General features: G+C 45.6%; 1 protein-coding gene across 1 annotated transcript; it reads left to right on the top strand.

Moving 5' to 3' along the window:
• The first annotated feature begins 5,125 nt into the window (after window positions 1-5,125).
• On the top strand, window positions 5,126-9,171 carry LOC123400150 (protein NUCLEAR FUSION DEFECTIVE 4-like). Its single transcript, XM_045094566.1, has 2 exons — window positions 5,126-6,495; window positions 8,212-9,171. The coding sequence occupies exons 1-2, from the start codon at window positions 5,309-5,311 to the stop codon at window positions 8,690-8,692; spliced, it is 1,668 nt and encodes a 555-aa protein (XP_044950501.1). The 5' UTR covers window positions 5,126-5,308; the 3' UTR covers window positions 8,693-9,171.
• The last annotated feature ends 5,575 nt before the right edge of the window (window positions 9,172-14,746 follow it).

The raw sequence follows: 14,746 nt of genomic DNA, 5'->3' as shown, positions 1-14,746 counted from the left end.
GGCACACGATGACTACTTCAAGCTCACAAGGGTTTGTTGCGGTTAACTATCTTTCTCTGCCAAGGAGAAGTGCACGGCTGCTCTAAGAATGCTTGCACTTGGTACAACCACATATGTCGTTTGTGAGATGGTCAGGATGGGGGAGAGCACGTGCCTCAAGACCACTCTCAAGATTACACGCGTTGTGGTCGAGGTGATTGGAGCGGAGTATATGAGAGAACTAAATGCACATGACACACAGAAGTTGTTCGCAATTAGAGAGGAAATAGGGTTTCTAAGAATGTTGGGATCAATTGATTACATGCATCGACAGTGAAGGAACTGCCCCAAAGGTTTATGAGGAATGTATCAAGGTCACATGAGAGAGGCCACCATCATATTAGAAGCGATGTCATCACATGACTTGTAGATTTGACATGCTTTTTTTTGGAATGTCGAATTCTCACAATAACATCAACGTGCTTCAACGAACTCTGGTGTTCACGTGCCTTTGCAATGGGAAATCACCGTCGTGCAACTACACCGTCAACGACCGAGACTACAACATGTGGTACTATCTTGCCGGCGGCATCTATCCTTAGTGGGCTGCATTTGTCAATACAATATCCGAACCAGAGGGCAACAAACAAAAGCACTTCGCAACAGTGCAAGAAGCTTCTAGAAAGGATGTGGAGAGGGTATTCGGAGTGCTGCAAGCTCGTTGGAGAATTGTTCGTGGGACTGCAATGATGTGGGAATCAGAAACTTTGTGGCAGCTCATGACATGTTATTTATTTTACACAATATGATTGTCGAGGATGATTATGATGGTGTAGTGCAAATCAATGTTTTTGAAGTACGTGACGAACAAGTTGAAATCCCAGAAGGTGAAGATGCAGCTCAATTTATAAACTTTGTGTAGATGCATCAGAATCACTGAGATCATGAATACACGCGCAACTATTAAATGGTGTGGTGGAACATATGTGGACACACAGTGAAAATCAAAAGACAGACGCTTGATTGGCATTTCAAATAAATTCGTGTGAACACTATTTATTTTCGATACCAACATTTGTTATTTACATGAGACAATGATATGTTTTCGACATTAATTTGAAAATCCAAATATGAGATATATTGATGTGTGGAACGATTTGTGAGATGTTGTTCAAATGCGTGTGTAGATGTGTTCAACGCATCCGCGGACATACAGGGGCCGGATTTGCTTAAGCCGGACTGTATATGATTTTATATGATTGATTGACTTCAGAGGGACAGCGTCACATAGATATATCATTTGCACCGTGTATATAGCTACTTGCCATGCACGTTGACCAAGTGCTGTCGCTCAATCAATCGAAATTTCCTATTTTATCCTCCGGATTAGATGCCTTGTACTCGCATGTTACTGCTGCCGTACTCTCTGATTATCAAGGCCGTGTTTGTTTCACAAGTTTCGGGACTTTTTTAGTCCCAACTTAAAAGTTCCTAGTCCTTATCCGTTTCTTTTCAGAAACTAAATAGGGACTAGAGGTCATTAAATAACATGCAAAAGACTATGTTACCTTTAATAATGTAGTACTAGTTATTAAATGACATGCTAAAAATAAGGACATTGTTGGAAAAAGTGACAAAAAAGTTCCAAAAAGACCCTCCTATAGGAACTTCTTTAAATAGTCTCAAATACCCTCTTTTAGTCACTAAAAGTCCCTTCTATTTATTTCACATAAGACTTTTTGAAACTTTTTTTAGTCCCTACACAAAAAAGTCACTGGAAATAACCCCCAAGTTGCTACACACTGATAACGTACGCTAGTGCATAGGGTGCTAGCTCTGCCGTCTGTTTGCGTGCCATACGAGTGAACAAACGATGAGAACGAACATCCACTATGCACTATGCAGCATCTATATTATTGACAATTCAAGCACTGTATACGTTATTAGTCTGTTTTTGTGTGTGTTTGGTATATGTTAATAGTCCAATTCTTTGTAGGAATTATAGAGGAAAAAAATTCCTCGACGTCCTGAGAGGCCGTTAAAAAGCTCCCTTTATAAGAATTATAGAGAAAAAAACATTCCTCGAAGCGCCGATGGGCTATTAAAAAGTACCCTTTGTAGGAATTATAGAGAAAAAACATTCTTCCACGCTTTAAGGAGCCGTTAAAAAGCTCTCTTTGTAGGAATTATAGAGAAAAAAACATGCCTCAACGCCATGAGGGACCATTAAAAAGCTTCCTTTGTATGAATTATAGAGAAAAATAACATTCCTCGACGCGTCAAGGGGCTGTAAAAAGCTCCCTTTGTAGGAATTATAAAGAAAAAACATTCCTCAACGCCTTGAGGGGCCATTAAAAAGCTTTATTTGTAGGAATTATAGAGAAAACAACATTCCTCGACGTCGTGAGGGGCCGTTAAAAAGTTCCCTTTGTAGGAATTATAGAGAAAAAAAATCTCGGCGCACCGAGGGGCTCTAAAAAAGCTCCCTTTGTAGGAATTATAGAGAAAAAACATTCCTCGATGCCCTCAGGGCTGTTAAAAAGCTCCCTTTGTAGGAATTATAGGGAAAAAAAATTCCTCGAGGAACCGACAGGCTGTTAAAAAGCTTCCTTTGCAGGAACTATAGAGAATATAACATTCCTCGACGCGCCGATGGGCTGTTAAAAAGCTCCCTTTGTAGAATTATGGAGAAAAAAACATTCCTTTGACGCCCCAAAGGGATGTTAAAAACCTCTCTTTGTAGGAATTATACAGAAAAAAACATTCCTCGACGCTCCGATGGGCTGTTAAGAAGCTCTCTTTGTAGGAATTATAGAGAAAAAACATTCCTCGACGCCCCGAAGGGCTGTTAAGAAGCTCCCTTTGTAGCAATTATAGAGAAAAAAACATTCCTCGACGCCCCGATGGGCTGTTAAGAAGCTCTCTTTGTAGGAATTATAGAGAAAAAAAATTCCTCGAGGCCCCGAAGGGCTGTTAAGAAGCTCTCTTTGTAGGAATTATAGAGAAAAGAACATTCCTCGACGCCCCGATGGGCTGTTAAGAAGCTCTCTTTATACGAATTATAGAGAAGAAAACATTCCTCGACGCCCCGAAGGGCTGTTAAGAAGCTCTCTTTGTAGGAATTATAGAGAAAAAACATTCCTCGACGCCCCGATGGGCTGTTAAGAAGCTCTCTTTGTAGGAATTATAGAGCAAAAGCATTGCTCGGCGCCCCGAAGGGCTGTTAAGAAGCTCTCTTTGTAGGAATTATAGAGAAAAAAACATTCCTTGACGCCCCGATGGGCTGATAAGAAGCTCTCTTTGTAGGAATTATAGAGAAAAAAACATTCCTCGACGCCCCGAAGGGCTGTTAAGAAGCTCTCTTTGTATGAATTATAGAGAAAAAAACATTCCTCGACGCCCCGATGGGCTGTTAAGAAGCTCTCTTTGTAGGAATGATAGAGAAAAAAACATTCCTCGACGCCCCGAAGGGCTGTTAAGAAGCTCCCAAAATAGATCATAGATAATTCTAGCAATTGCCAATATATGGTGAAAACTACATTTACTCCAATCTACCTATTTAGTTGCATGAGTTTTGGTTCAAATTTCAATTTTATTTTTGTGGTGTGATAGATACATCTTACATCATTATCGTAAATTATCAGAATAAGTTTTATCTATTATTCTTTCCGTAAAGAAATAAAAAAGTGTTTAGATCATTATTTTTAGTGATCTAAGCGCTTTTATAGTTCTTTACATAGGAAGTGTTTCCTATTTAGGCTGTCCGTAATGGTAGTATCATATGTAGTATCATGCATGCCAACTAGGTAATTTCGATGAGATGGAATGGAATTAAATGAAGAAAGAGAGGGTTGGGTATCATATCATGATACCGTATCATATTAAATGATGTGCTACTATATGTCTTGCATGATAATAAATGATCCATCCTAGATACTGACATATGATACTATGCATTACGGATGTGGCATCATACGCACTCCCTCCGTCTCGGTGTATAGGTCATCTTAGGTTGTGCACCGTGACCAAGACGGAGAGGAAACAAGAAAAATAATGTGATTTTGCTAATTAATACAATTGCATGCAATGAACTGACCACTGCATGTCTTGCTAGTTAATCTCAAGTCATTAAAAACATACACGGCCCACGTCTCTTATTGGTTGATTCGTTTATTCATGTCAAAAAACAAAAAAAAAACAAAATGAAAGTTAATGCATCGTGCCTAAGTGTTTTGTGATTATTTGGTTTTCGTAAGATGACTTATATACCGAAACAGAGGGAGTATGATAGTACTATATGATACTACCTATTACAACCAGTCTTACCGGAGGGCACATGTTTATGCTCCCTAGAGCCGACCCCCCCCCCCCCCCCCCGACGACCCGGAATGAATGAATATATATAGTAACCGGTCTCGGTACAGTAATAGGGTCAAGTTAAGTTGTCCCGTTTAGGCCTCATTTGGTTAAGGGGGGTTGGGGAGGTTTAGAGAGGAAAATCTCCGGGAGGCCCAGAAACCTCACAAATCCTCAGAGGTTCATTTGATAGGAGGGGTTTGCTTAGCCCAATCTCCTCTGTTCCCTTTCAATATCTTTATATCCATGTGTTTCAAAACCCTCCTGAAGGGACTAGTAGAAGCAAAGCCCCGGAGATTTGAGAGGATTGGATGGAAGAAAGGGATTCACCCAATCCACTAAAATCCCTCCCTCTCAAAACCTTCTAAATCCCCCTTAACCAAACGAGGCATTAAGGATGGAGTGCATTTGACATCTTGGTCTCAATTCCTATGACCAACATCCAACCATTTCCGTCCCAACCTCATTCCATCCATTCACGCACGCTACTCCCCGCCAACGGCAACCAGAGAAACTGATGACACGGCAAAAATCACACAGGAAACGGCAGCATCGTTCACGTCATCATCACAATCACACAAAACAGTAATAAAGAAGGTAAAAAATCACAGTCTCGCGGCGGCCAGTAGTCTCCGTGTTTCACTGTCAATTCACTCCAAAATCACCGCCCGAACAGGGCCAACAAAATCCACAGGATCACCGCCGTCAATGCGTACCCCGACGGAAACTTCCCACCCCTCTCTCCCGCTGCCTATATAATCACCGCTAAACCCCCCATTTTAGCGTGACCCCCCAGGCGAAACGAAAACCCCCATACCATACCATACGCCCGCACGCACCGTCCCACTGACCCGCGGAAAGCACCGCCCCCGCTCCCGCCCTCCCTCCCATACCACCTCCCACACGCGGCCAAAGCCAAAGCAAGCTGTGAAGCCGAGCCGTAGTAGGTAGCGGGTTGTCGTCGTCGGCGGCGATGGTGACGACGGCGCTGGACGCGATGGCGGGGACGGCGTGGGGACGGTGGCTGGGGCTGGTGGCGGCGGTGTGGGTGCAGTGCATCTCGGGCAACAACTACACCTTCTCCAACTACTCCGACTCCATCAAGACGCTCATGGGCCTCACCCAGCTGCAGCTCAACGGCCTCTCCGTCGCCAAGGACGTCGGCAAGGCGTTCGGCCTGCTGGCCGGGCTCGCCTCCGACCGCGTCCCCACCTGGCTCCTCCTCGCCGTCGGCTCCCTCGAGGGCTTCCTCGGCTACGGCGCGCAGTGGCTCGTCGTCTCCAGGGCCGTCGCGCCGCTGCCCTACTGGCAGATGTGCGTCTGCCTCTGCCTCGGCGGCAACTCCACCACCTGGATGAACACCGCCGTGCTCGTCACCTGCATCCGCAACTTCCGGGGCAGCAGGGGCCCCGTCTCGGGCGTCCTCAAGGGGTACGTCGGCCTCAGCACCGCCATCTTCACCGACGTCTGCTCCGCGCTCTTCGCCGACGACCCGGCCTCCTTCCTCGTCATGCTCGCCGTCGTGCCCGCCGCCGTCTGCGCCGTCGCCATGGTCTTCCTCCGCGAGGGCCGCGTGGCCGACTCTGACTGCACCGGTGCGGCCGGGGACGAGGCCGACGCGCGCGGGTTCGCGGCCATCAGCACGCTCGCGGTCGCCATCGCGCTCTACCTCCTGGCGGCCGACCTGACCGGCGTGGGGGGCGGCGGCGGGGTCGTGTCCACCGTCTTCGTGGCCGTGCTGATGGTGCTCCTCGCGGCCCCGGTCGCCGTGCCGGCGTACGTGGGCTGGACGTCCTGGATGAAGTCCCGCAAGGCGGCCAACGCCGACGCGGAGGACGCGGCCGCACCCCTGCTGCTCGACTCGAAGGCGGCGGCGGCGGCGCAGCAGGGCAGCGAGGCGGAGGAGGCGCGCGGGCCCGGGGAGCGGCCGCGGCTCGGGGAGGAGCACACGATAGCGGAGGCGCTGGCGTCGGTGGACTTCTGGGTGCTCTTCTCGTCGTTCCTGATGGGGGTGGGCACGGGGCTGGCGGTGATGAACAACCTGGGGCAGATGGGCGTGGCCATGGGCTACGCCGACGTCTCCCTCTTCGTCTCCATGACCAGCATCTGGGGCTTCTTCGGCCGCATCGCCTCTGGCACCATCTCCGAGCACTTCATCAAGTACGATCCTCCTCCTCCTTCACTCCCCATGATTGCTTTGCTCGCCGCCATTAATTCCCTTCCTGCTGCTACGGTACGACCTCCGTGGTACGGATCTGGGGCCGTATCTATATCTAGCTTGCTCAGGATTGAATCGAACCCCACCACACAATCGCACGTGAACGTTCTTGGCCAAAAATCAATCATCAAACAAAATAAGAAAATAATAATATACTACACGGATGGACGGCGCAGAGATTTCGTAGCTGTTGCTTTCAGATGAGATAATGTGCGGCCTCGGTCGTGTGAGAAGACCACAAGAGATCTCAGATGAATGGGGACCAGCATTTCTTGGGAAATGTATAAAGCATGGCCAATCTTACTACTACTGGATGTAGAATGATTATCGTGCCCTCACTCCGTTCCTGAATATAAATGTATTTTAGAGTGTAGATTAATTCATTTTGCTTAAATATGTAGTGTATAATGAAATCTTTAGAAGGTCTTATATTTAGGAACGGAGGGAATAGTAGTATTATCAATCAAGACTAACTACTACTAGATGTATAGTGAATATCCTCTAAATTGCTAGCGCATTTGAGCACTCAGTCTTTTCGATTTCTTATCACTTTAGCCGAAACTGAACCTATTAAGCAAACCATATTTTGGTTAAAGTTAGAATGAATTGGCCTCGTTGCTATCTTAGGCACGAAGGAGACACCAAAGTGGTGGCCTAGTAGAAGAAAAAGTGAGCGGGAGCTGATTTTTTTAGACAAAAGGCATTCACTGAATCCCTGATTACAGAAGGAAAAGTCCAAATTGTTCAACAAAGCGCTGCAGATATAATACTGAAACTGAAAGTAAAAAACAGCCACAAGCGGTGGGTGGGCGTGGGGATTATTTTATGGATAAAAGCACGCATGAAAGTGCACGTCGACTTCGTGGAGGAATTTGCAACCGCGCCTCGATGTGTGAGTATAGAATTGTCAACTTGTGTAGGTATGTAGTGTGTGGGCTGGGCATGTAGCTCGGGCGCCTTTTACCGGTGGGCGAAGCGTCCCTTTCACGCTTTTACTAGGTAGAAAGGAGCAGATATTTTAAGCCTGATAGCTATTGCCAATTCTGTTTCATAATATGGGTTCAGTTCAGTAGCAGGTGCTGGTTTCTCAGCATTAAGATCGCGTGAATCGTGCCTCCACTTGCTCATGCCTATATTAATGAACCGGTTGGACGAGAGCGCGAGCATGATCTTTTAATCAGTGCGTCCCGTTCTGAAAGAACCTTGTGAAGTTCAGGTTGCTAGTAGTATGAATCTTCGGTGTTTTTTGATCACTAGTACGGTCAAAGTCGATCAGTATGTAAATGAAGATGATGTTTGCAACTAGTACGCACTAGTAATAATCTCTTCATACCATTTTCTGACACTGTCTAGCATTGCGAAACGTCGATCACTGAATGATTTCCTTGCTTTCCAATCATGCAGAAATATGCGTAGTTTTCTTTTCAAAACACCGATCACTGTCAATGGAATCCAGAGACTCAGATTGCTATCATTATTTCTCGCTTTTCGATCATCATTATGTACTTTCCAAAGTGAATGTATATAATGAAGTCAGTCTTTGCAACCTAATCTCTTAATTTCTGTCCCTCAAAAAAAGATCTCTTCATTTCTGTCTCGCAAATAAAAATAAATAATCTGACACTGCCTAACGTTGTGAGACATGACTGAATTTCCAGGACGAGGGCGCTGCCGCGGCCCGTGTGGAACGCGGCGTCGCAGGTGCTCATGTGCGCAGGGTACGTGCTGATGGCGTTCGGCATGCCGGGATCCCTCTTCGTCGGCTCGGTGGTGGTCGGCGTCTGCTACGGCGTGCGGCTGGCGGTCACCGTGCCCACGGCGTCGGAGCTGTTCGGCCTCAAGTACTACGGCCTCATCTACAACATCCTCATCCTCAACCTGCCGCTCGGATCCTTCCTCTTCTCGGGCCTCCTCGCGGGACTCCTCTACGACGCGGAGGCCACCAAGGTGCCCGGCGGTGGCAACACCTGCTCCGGCGCTCACTGCTACCGCCTCGTCTTCGTCGTCATGGCCGCTGCCTGCGTCGTCGGCTTCGGCCTCGACGTGCTCCTCAGCCTCAGGACCAGGCGGGTCTACGCCAAGATCCACCAGGCCAAGCGGGCCAAGAGGTTGGCCGCCGCCGCACAGAGGGTGAGCTAACCTCGCTGCCGCTCTTCTCATGAGAAACTGCACAGTTTACAGCCTTTCAGGCTGAAGAACAGTCCTCTAAATTTTGCGCATCAGTTAAGGGGATGCCTTGATTAAGTGGATACATGCCTTGATTCTTTGGGCAAAGATGGATAGTATAGATTCAATTGGTATACTCATACTCATACGTATGGATGGATGGTATACACTATGGCTATGTGCATCGATCTATGCAAATGCCACCATTTTCTGAAAACAGATTGTGTACTGCCAGGGAAGTTCATAGGCTGCTAGATGGAACTGTTGTTTTTGTTAGGTGAAGTAGAATGCTCCTGCCTGAGAAGGCGTTGGATCGTGTGGCTTTCCAACCCCTTTCAGTTTCGCATGTATCTTGCTGAGAAGGTTGTAAACTAGTACGGAGTACTATGTTGCTGTTTGTAGCCAATTCGGCATTAGATGTCGCAACAATTCAAGTGCATATCTTTTCATCACCCGTGCGTTTCATATTATCTGTGCTCAGCTCAGTACATGGCACGGTGAAGGAATTAAGTGCTTTCAGGATCACATAGCTGATTCCAAGGAAGTGCTGTTTGTGAGCTGCTGAATTCAGTGCTCTGCAGACTGCATCCTTCACCTTCAGTTAAGGTGCATGCTCAACCTTAGCCTGAAGAAGGGTAGATAAAATTGCAGTTGCTGTAGCAGGGAAGGAGTGACTGTGCTTCTGAAACTACATCATGGTTTCACACAAGCCTACTCACTGCTTCCTGGTTTTGCAAGAACCAGCAGCAGCCTGAGGTTGGTGGTGATCTGGAAAATTAACTTGACTCAGTTCCTGGTATGAAGTGAAGTGATTGAGGTATATACTTGATGCTTAAACTAACTTTATCTCAACTATTAACACTTCTGTCTGTCAGATTTTTGCTGTCAGATTTTTTCTCAATTTTTAATATTTGATTTCATTGCAAGGGAGAAATATCTTGTCTCTCCTGTGATGGTTATTAACATGTTTTGATTTTCGAGAAAGATACTAACATGACTGTTTTTTGTCATTATGGCTGAAACTGTGTAAGCTGATTTGACACTGGAGTTGGTAATTCGGTACAAGTGGACACTGACAAGATAAAGAGCTTAATTTTTGGGGTGGTTCATGATGTTAATATGTCGCCCCTGTCATAATCTTCAGAGTTTTTAGCGGCTCACAATGGGTTCAGATATGATTCTGAAGCCTATTTATCGTCATCATTACACCCGTCTAGTCTTAATAAGGTAGTGCTTCACAGGCGCCTCACTATAAAGCACTTGTTGAAATTTCCTCATATATACTTTCAGCAGATTTAAGCACTGAATACTTGAAAATAGAAAACACTTTTACTGAAGTTAGTTCGCTGTGTTTTCTGATGTTGGATTCTATATATACTTGCAATCATTTCCTTGTATGTTTATTGACTTCAGAGACTTCTGTGGTTGTTCACAAAGCTGCATGGTCTGGTCTGATCACTAGAAAAATAAGCGCAGGAAACAGCTAGGCTTGCTCTGTTGGTACTACATGGTCTGGTCTGATCACTAGGAAAAGAAGATCCATCAATCTGCACTTATTGATGCATACTTTTCCGAACTATTTCTCCGTGCCTTGGATTTTTTTTCTCTCCTTGCATTTTACATTTTTGCTCGTCTCATGTCATATCCATTATGGATGCTTATTGATAGCTTCGGGTGAGATGTACCTGCCACCTGGTTTGTCCATCTACTGTACTTGTTGTGTCTGTATTATGCCAAACCTACTGAACCATCTACAATTTAACTTTGTGGGCTATCAGTAGACAGTAGCTGATCATTCTCCTTTTCTTCTGACGACCGTATCTTCCTGGGCCATCCAAAACCTTTACAAATTAAGATATGTATCCCATGTTGCATCCTACTCCTTCAGTTAAGGTCCATGCTGAACCATAACCTGAACAATGTCTGTAGCAGGGAAGGGAGTGACCGTGCCCTTTATTTGGCGAAATGGAGTGACCGTGCTTCTGAAACTAAACGGTTTCGTGCAGGGCTGATTACCGGTTCCTGGTTTCTTAAGCACCAGCAACCTGATATTGGTGGTGATCTGAGAAACCACCTTGATGAATGGATGGTATCTGGAGTGAAATGGCTGTGTATATCTGATGTTCAAAGCAACTTTTTCTCCACCCTTAACATTTCAATTTGTGAAGATTTTTGCTGTGAGGTTTCAAATGGTTTTGAGATAACCGAGTCCCAATTTCTGCTGAATTGTCTTGTCAATGTTCCTATGTTCAACCAACCCTGAATTTCATTGCAAGGGAGAAATATCTTGGCTCTCTGGCTGATATTGACATCCTTCCTTTTGTCTGCAAGAAAGATACTGACATGCCTTCGAGATATTGTGTCGGAAACAGTGAAACTGTGCAAGCTGATTTGACAGATGGTTGGTAACTCGGTACAAGTGGACGCTGACACGATAAAGAGCTTGATTTTTTAGGGTGGTTCATGGTGCTTAGTATCATGCCCCTGTCGTAATCTTCAGAGTTTTTGACGGCTCACAACGGGTCAAGATATTATTCTAAAATGTATTTAATCGTCATCTTTCAGTCCCTTCAGTACAAGCAAGGTACATCACTGGCACTTCACCATAAAGCACAAGTTGGAAAAATATTTGCACCGTCGAAATTCCCTCGCACATACTTTGAGCAGATTTAACACTGACACCGAGGCATGTTGATTGCTAAGTAGAAAATGACAATACTTGGAAATAGACACAACTTTTGCTTACCTTCTTTCTCTGTTTCCTTTTGGGAATACATTTTTTTATGTTGTTGGCTTCTATATACTTTGCAAACAATTACTTTTTTCTTTTGAAGAAGAGGTTAAAACCCCGGCTTATGCATCACTCGATGCATGCAACCATTTTTATTAATCATTTAGCAAATGCAACCATCTTTATTAAATATTTAGCAAAGATCTCACAAGAACATACATCAATCCGTCTAAAGCCATCATTGACACCTATATACTCGATAATGTGAAGTGTTCTCACTTTCTATATCCAAATCTGGTGTCGTCGTCAATCCGTCAGCATAACGTGGGACCAACAGTGGATGCAACAGACCTAAAGCGCACATAACATGGACACGTTTTAGAAACCGTCTATTTCATCGGACCACTGACCCATCTTCATGATAAAGATTCGCATCATCCTTGCCAGTCTGGACATCCGTCGACGTCACCACGACGTCCGACGGTGCCCCTGCGCTCATCCTCCAGGCGCGAAGATTCTAAAAAAAATGTCACGTGTAGCACCTGCCAACCAGGCATGACTCGGCGTAGTACCTGTCGGCCATGCATGACTTGATAGCTCCAACAAAACTTCATGCAAGACGAAGACGTTCGACCTTGTGCCTCTGTCCTCCAGCGCTACTCCACAAACGATGCTGCCAAGAGAGAAACGGCACCATAGTACCGCCATCGTCCGATCTGGAAGATCAGATCCTAGGGTTTCCGTTGAAGCAGTGCCCATCACCAGCAATCGTCAAGGACCCACACAGTGCCCACCACCACTCAGCCCTCAAGGCGACGCCTTCCGAAAGGTCACGGCGTCAAGGACACCGCCGCCGTCCACCAGAGTTAGGGTTTCCACCCGAGAGGCAGGGAGGTGGGAAATGGAGGAGCACACGTAGACCGAAGTCTCCAAGAAGAACAACGGCACCTTTGAGCGTTGTCGGCGACGCAGCCGCCCTGGGCCGACCAACGGGTTTCCCCCAATTTGAATCTCCTCCACTAGCTTCGCCCGCGGCCACGTCGACACTGTCAAGAACCCGCAGGACAGAAGCACACCGACCAGGACTAAAGGACGGCGGCCAGATCAGGCGTCGCCGGCTGCCAGAGCAACCACGCGAGGCCCTGGTCCACCGATGATCCGTCAGCCATCCGACCAAACCACCGACAGGACGCCAGCCCGACCGCTCGCCACAACACGGAGGGGTCCCGCCGGAAGGGCCGCTGTCCCAGATCCAATCGTTTTCCAGTGCAAGGCAGAGCGGCAAGGGGCCCGCCACCGCAGTCTCTGGCTAGGCCACGGGCTTGCTCGACGCCAGCCTCATGCGGCAGCGAGGAAAGGAAGGAGAGGAGGTGTCTACGCCGGCGACGGAAGGGGGGGGGGTCGCTCTTGAGGGACGACGCGGGGGGCTTCCACATGTATAGTGAGCTGGCTGGTTTGCAGACAATTACTTACTCAGGAATCTGCTATTGTAGACCTATAAGTGAAGAGTCTTCTTTCTCGCCATGATGCTGCGTAATGTACTTGCACGAACAATTGCAAGAGAACACATTCCGAATTTAAGTTTCGTCTTAAGAGAAACTAAGCAAATACTCTGGTGAATTCTTTGTTATGTCGGTATTATGTTAATCTGGACTTGGGTTTGATTTTTGGGCAACGCTACGCGTCCACGGGCGGATTATTTTCAATGATCCGCCGCCTTCACAACCGTTTGTTTTGATGCATCTAGCCGATCTCATCCATCCGATCCGCACGCGGGGCTTTGGCCTAATTCCTGAAACGATGCTTGAGTTTCTGAAACAATCGCTTTGTTGCAGTTTTTTTTTCTACGCGCGCGCTTCGGCTGGGTACCCGGTAATTACTGAAACAACGCTCGAGTTTCTGAAACAATCGCTTTGTTGCAGTTTTTTTTCTTCGCGCGCGCTTCGGCTGGGTATCCGGTAATTCCTGAAACAACGCTCGAGTTTCTGAAACAATCGCTTTGTTGCAGTTTTTTTTCTTTGCGCATGTTTCGACGTTTTGTTCGTTTTTATGTTTTGCAACATGTGTATTGTCGCGGAGGAAAATTTTATAACACAGATAAAGTTACACGAAAAGAAACACGCGTCGTATAGAGGAGCCGACGGATCGCACGAGCTAGACTAGATATTTTCTGTAGGGAATATGCATGTGCTATTACCGCAACATCAAGTTTAGCAGACTCATGCGTAGCAACTTTACCTAAGATATTTTTGAAAAGAAACTCAAAAATAAGGAAAAGAGATATTAATATTGTTTGTCTATAATTTAATTCACAAAGCTTGCGTGGTTGTTCACAATGTTATTTGGTCACTGTGAAAAGAAATGCAAGAAACAACCAGGCATTCTCTGCTCGTACCATATGAAGGAGAATAAATTCTATCCATTTCTTGGGCATCGATTGCTTTTAGAAGGGAGTATATTGTTGTCATCTCTTTAGCTGTGGATGGATTTATCATAAAAAAATATAAGGTCAGTTGCCGATCAAAGTCTGCATTTTGCTTCATAGTGACAACTGAGTACTTAACATAAAACCATTTATTAAGCTTTTTTTATTTATATATCCTTTTCTGTAGCTCTGAAGTCCTGCTTGGAGCTCTGGATCATTTTGTTTCTATCCTTTCATTTTGTTGGCTTCATATCATATAGGTTATGGATGCTTACTAATAGCCCCTTCATGAGTTGTGACTAGTTATGGTCTACGTGTGAAAATTATAGATGGCTGAATATTGTGTTGTTGTGTATTATATTGATCTAATCCTTACAGGATATATATAGGAGTACATGTGAGGGGAGAGGGACTTAGAATAGAGGACAAGTCATATACTCCTATGTTGATTTAAACATATTTTATCTTTGTTCCCATCTTTATTTTAAACACAATATGCTTCTAACACTATGTTGCACGAATACTTGGATACGTATCGGATACATGATATGGGGATATGCCCGATACAACAATTTTCTAAAAACATGGATATGGGGATGCGTTTTATATAGATATTACATATATTAACAATTGAAAATATGAAGAAAAAAAAGGAGCTTCTAGGTCAAAGCATGCCTCAATAGGATTACTCCATTTCTTTTCTTGCACTTGGTCCACTTCCACTAATTGGCAGTGGGATTTCCCTGGGTTTGCTGCTTAATGAGTGCATCGACTCTCTCTTGCTCACCTTTCAATTGAACATTAACATTGATAGTTATGTTTTGACATGAACTTGGGAATCTTGAAAAGGTTCGCCTTTACTATTCAGGGG

This window comes from Hordeum vulgare, chromosome 5H (genome assembly GCF_904849725.1).
Source record: "Hordeum vulgare subsp. vulgare chromosome 5H, MorexV3_pseudomolecules_assembly, whole genome shotgun sequence".
NCBI lineage: Eukaryota > Viridiplantae > Streptophyta > Magnoliopsida > Poales > Poaceae > Hordeum > Hordeum vulgare.
Note: the sequence above shows the minus strand (reverse complement) of the source record. Positions and strands in the feature narration are given on the sequence as shown.

What these genes read in the sequence shown, in the direction of transcription:
- LOC123400150 (XM_045094566.1), top strand. Translation starts at nt 5,309, where the DNA reads ATGGTGACGACGGCGCTGGACGCGATGGCGGGGACGGCGTGGGGACGG. An exon ending in ATCTCCGAGCACTTCATCAA is followed by an intron (nt 6,496 to 8,211) that starts GTACGATCCTCC and finishes CTGAATTTCCAG; the next exon opens with GACGAGGGCGCTGCCGCGGC.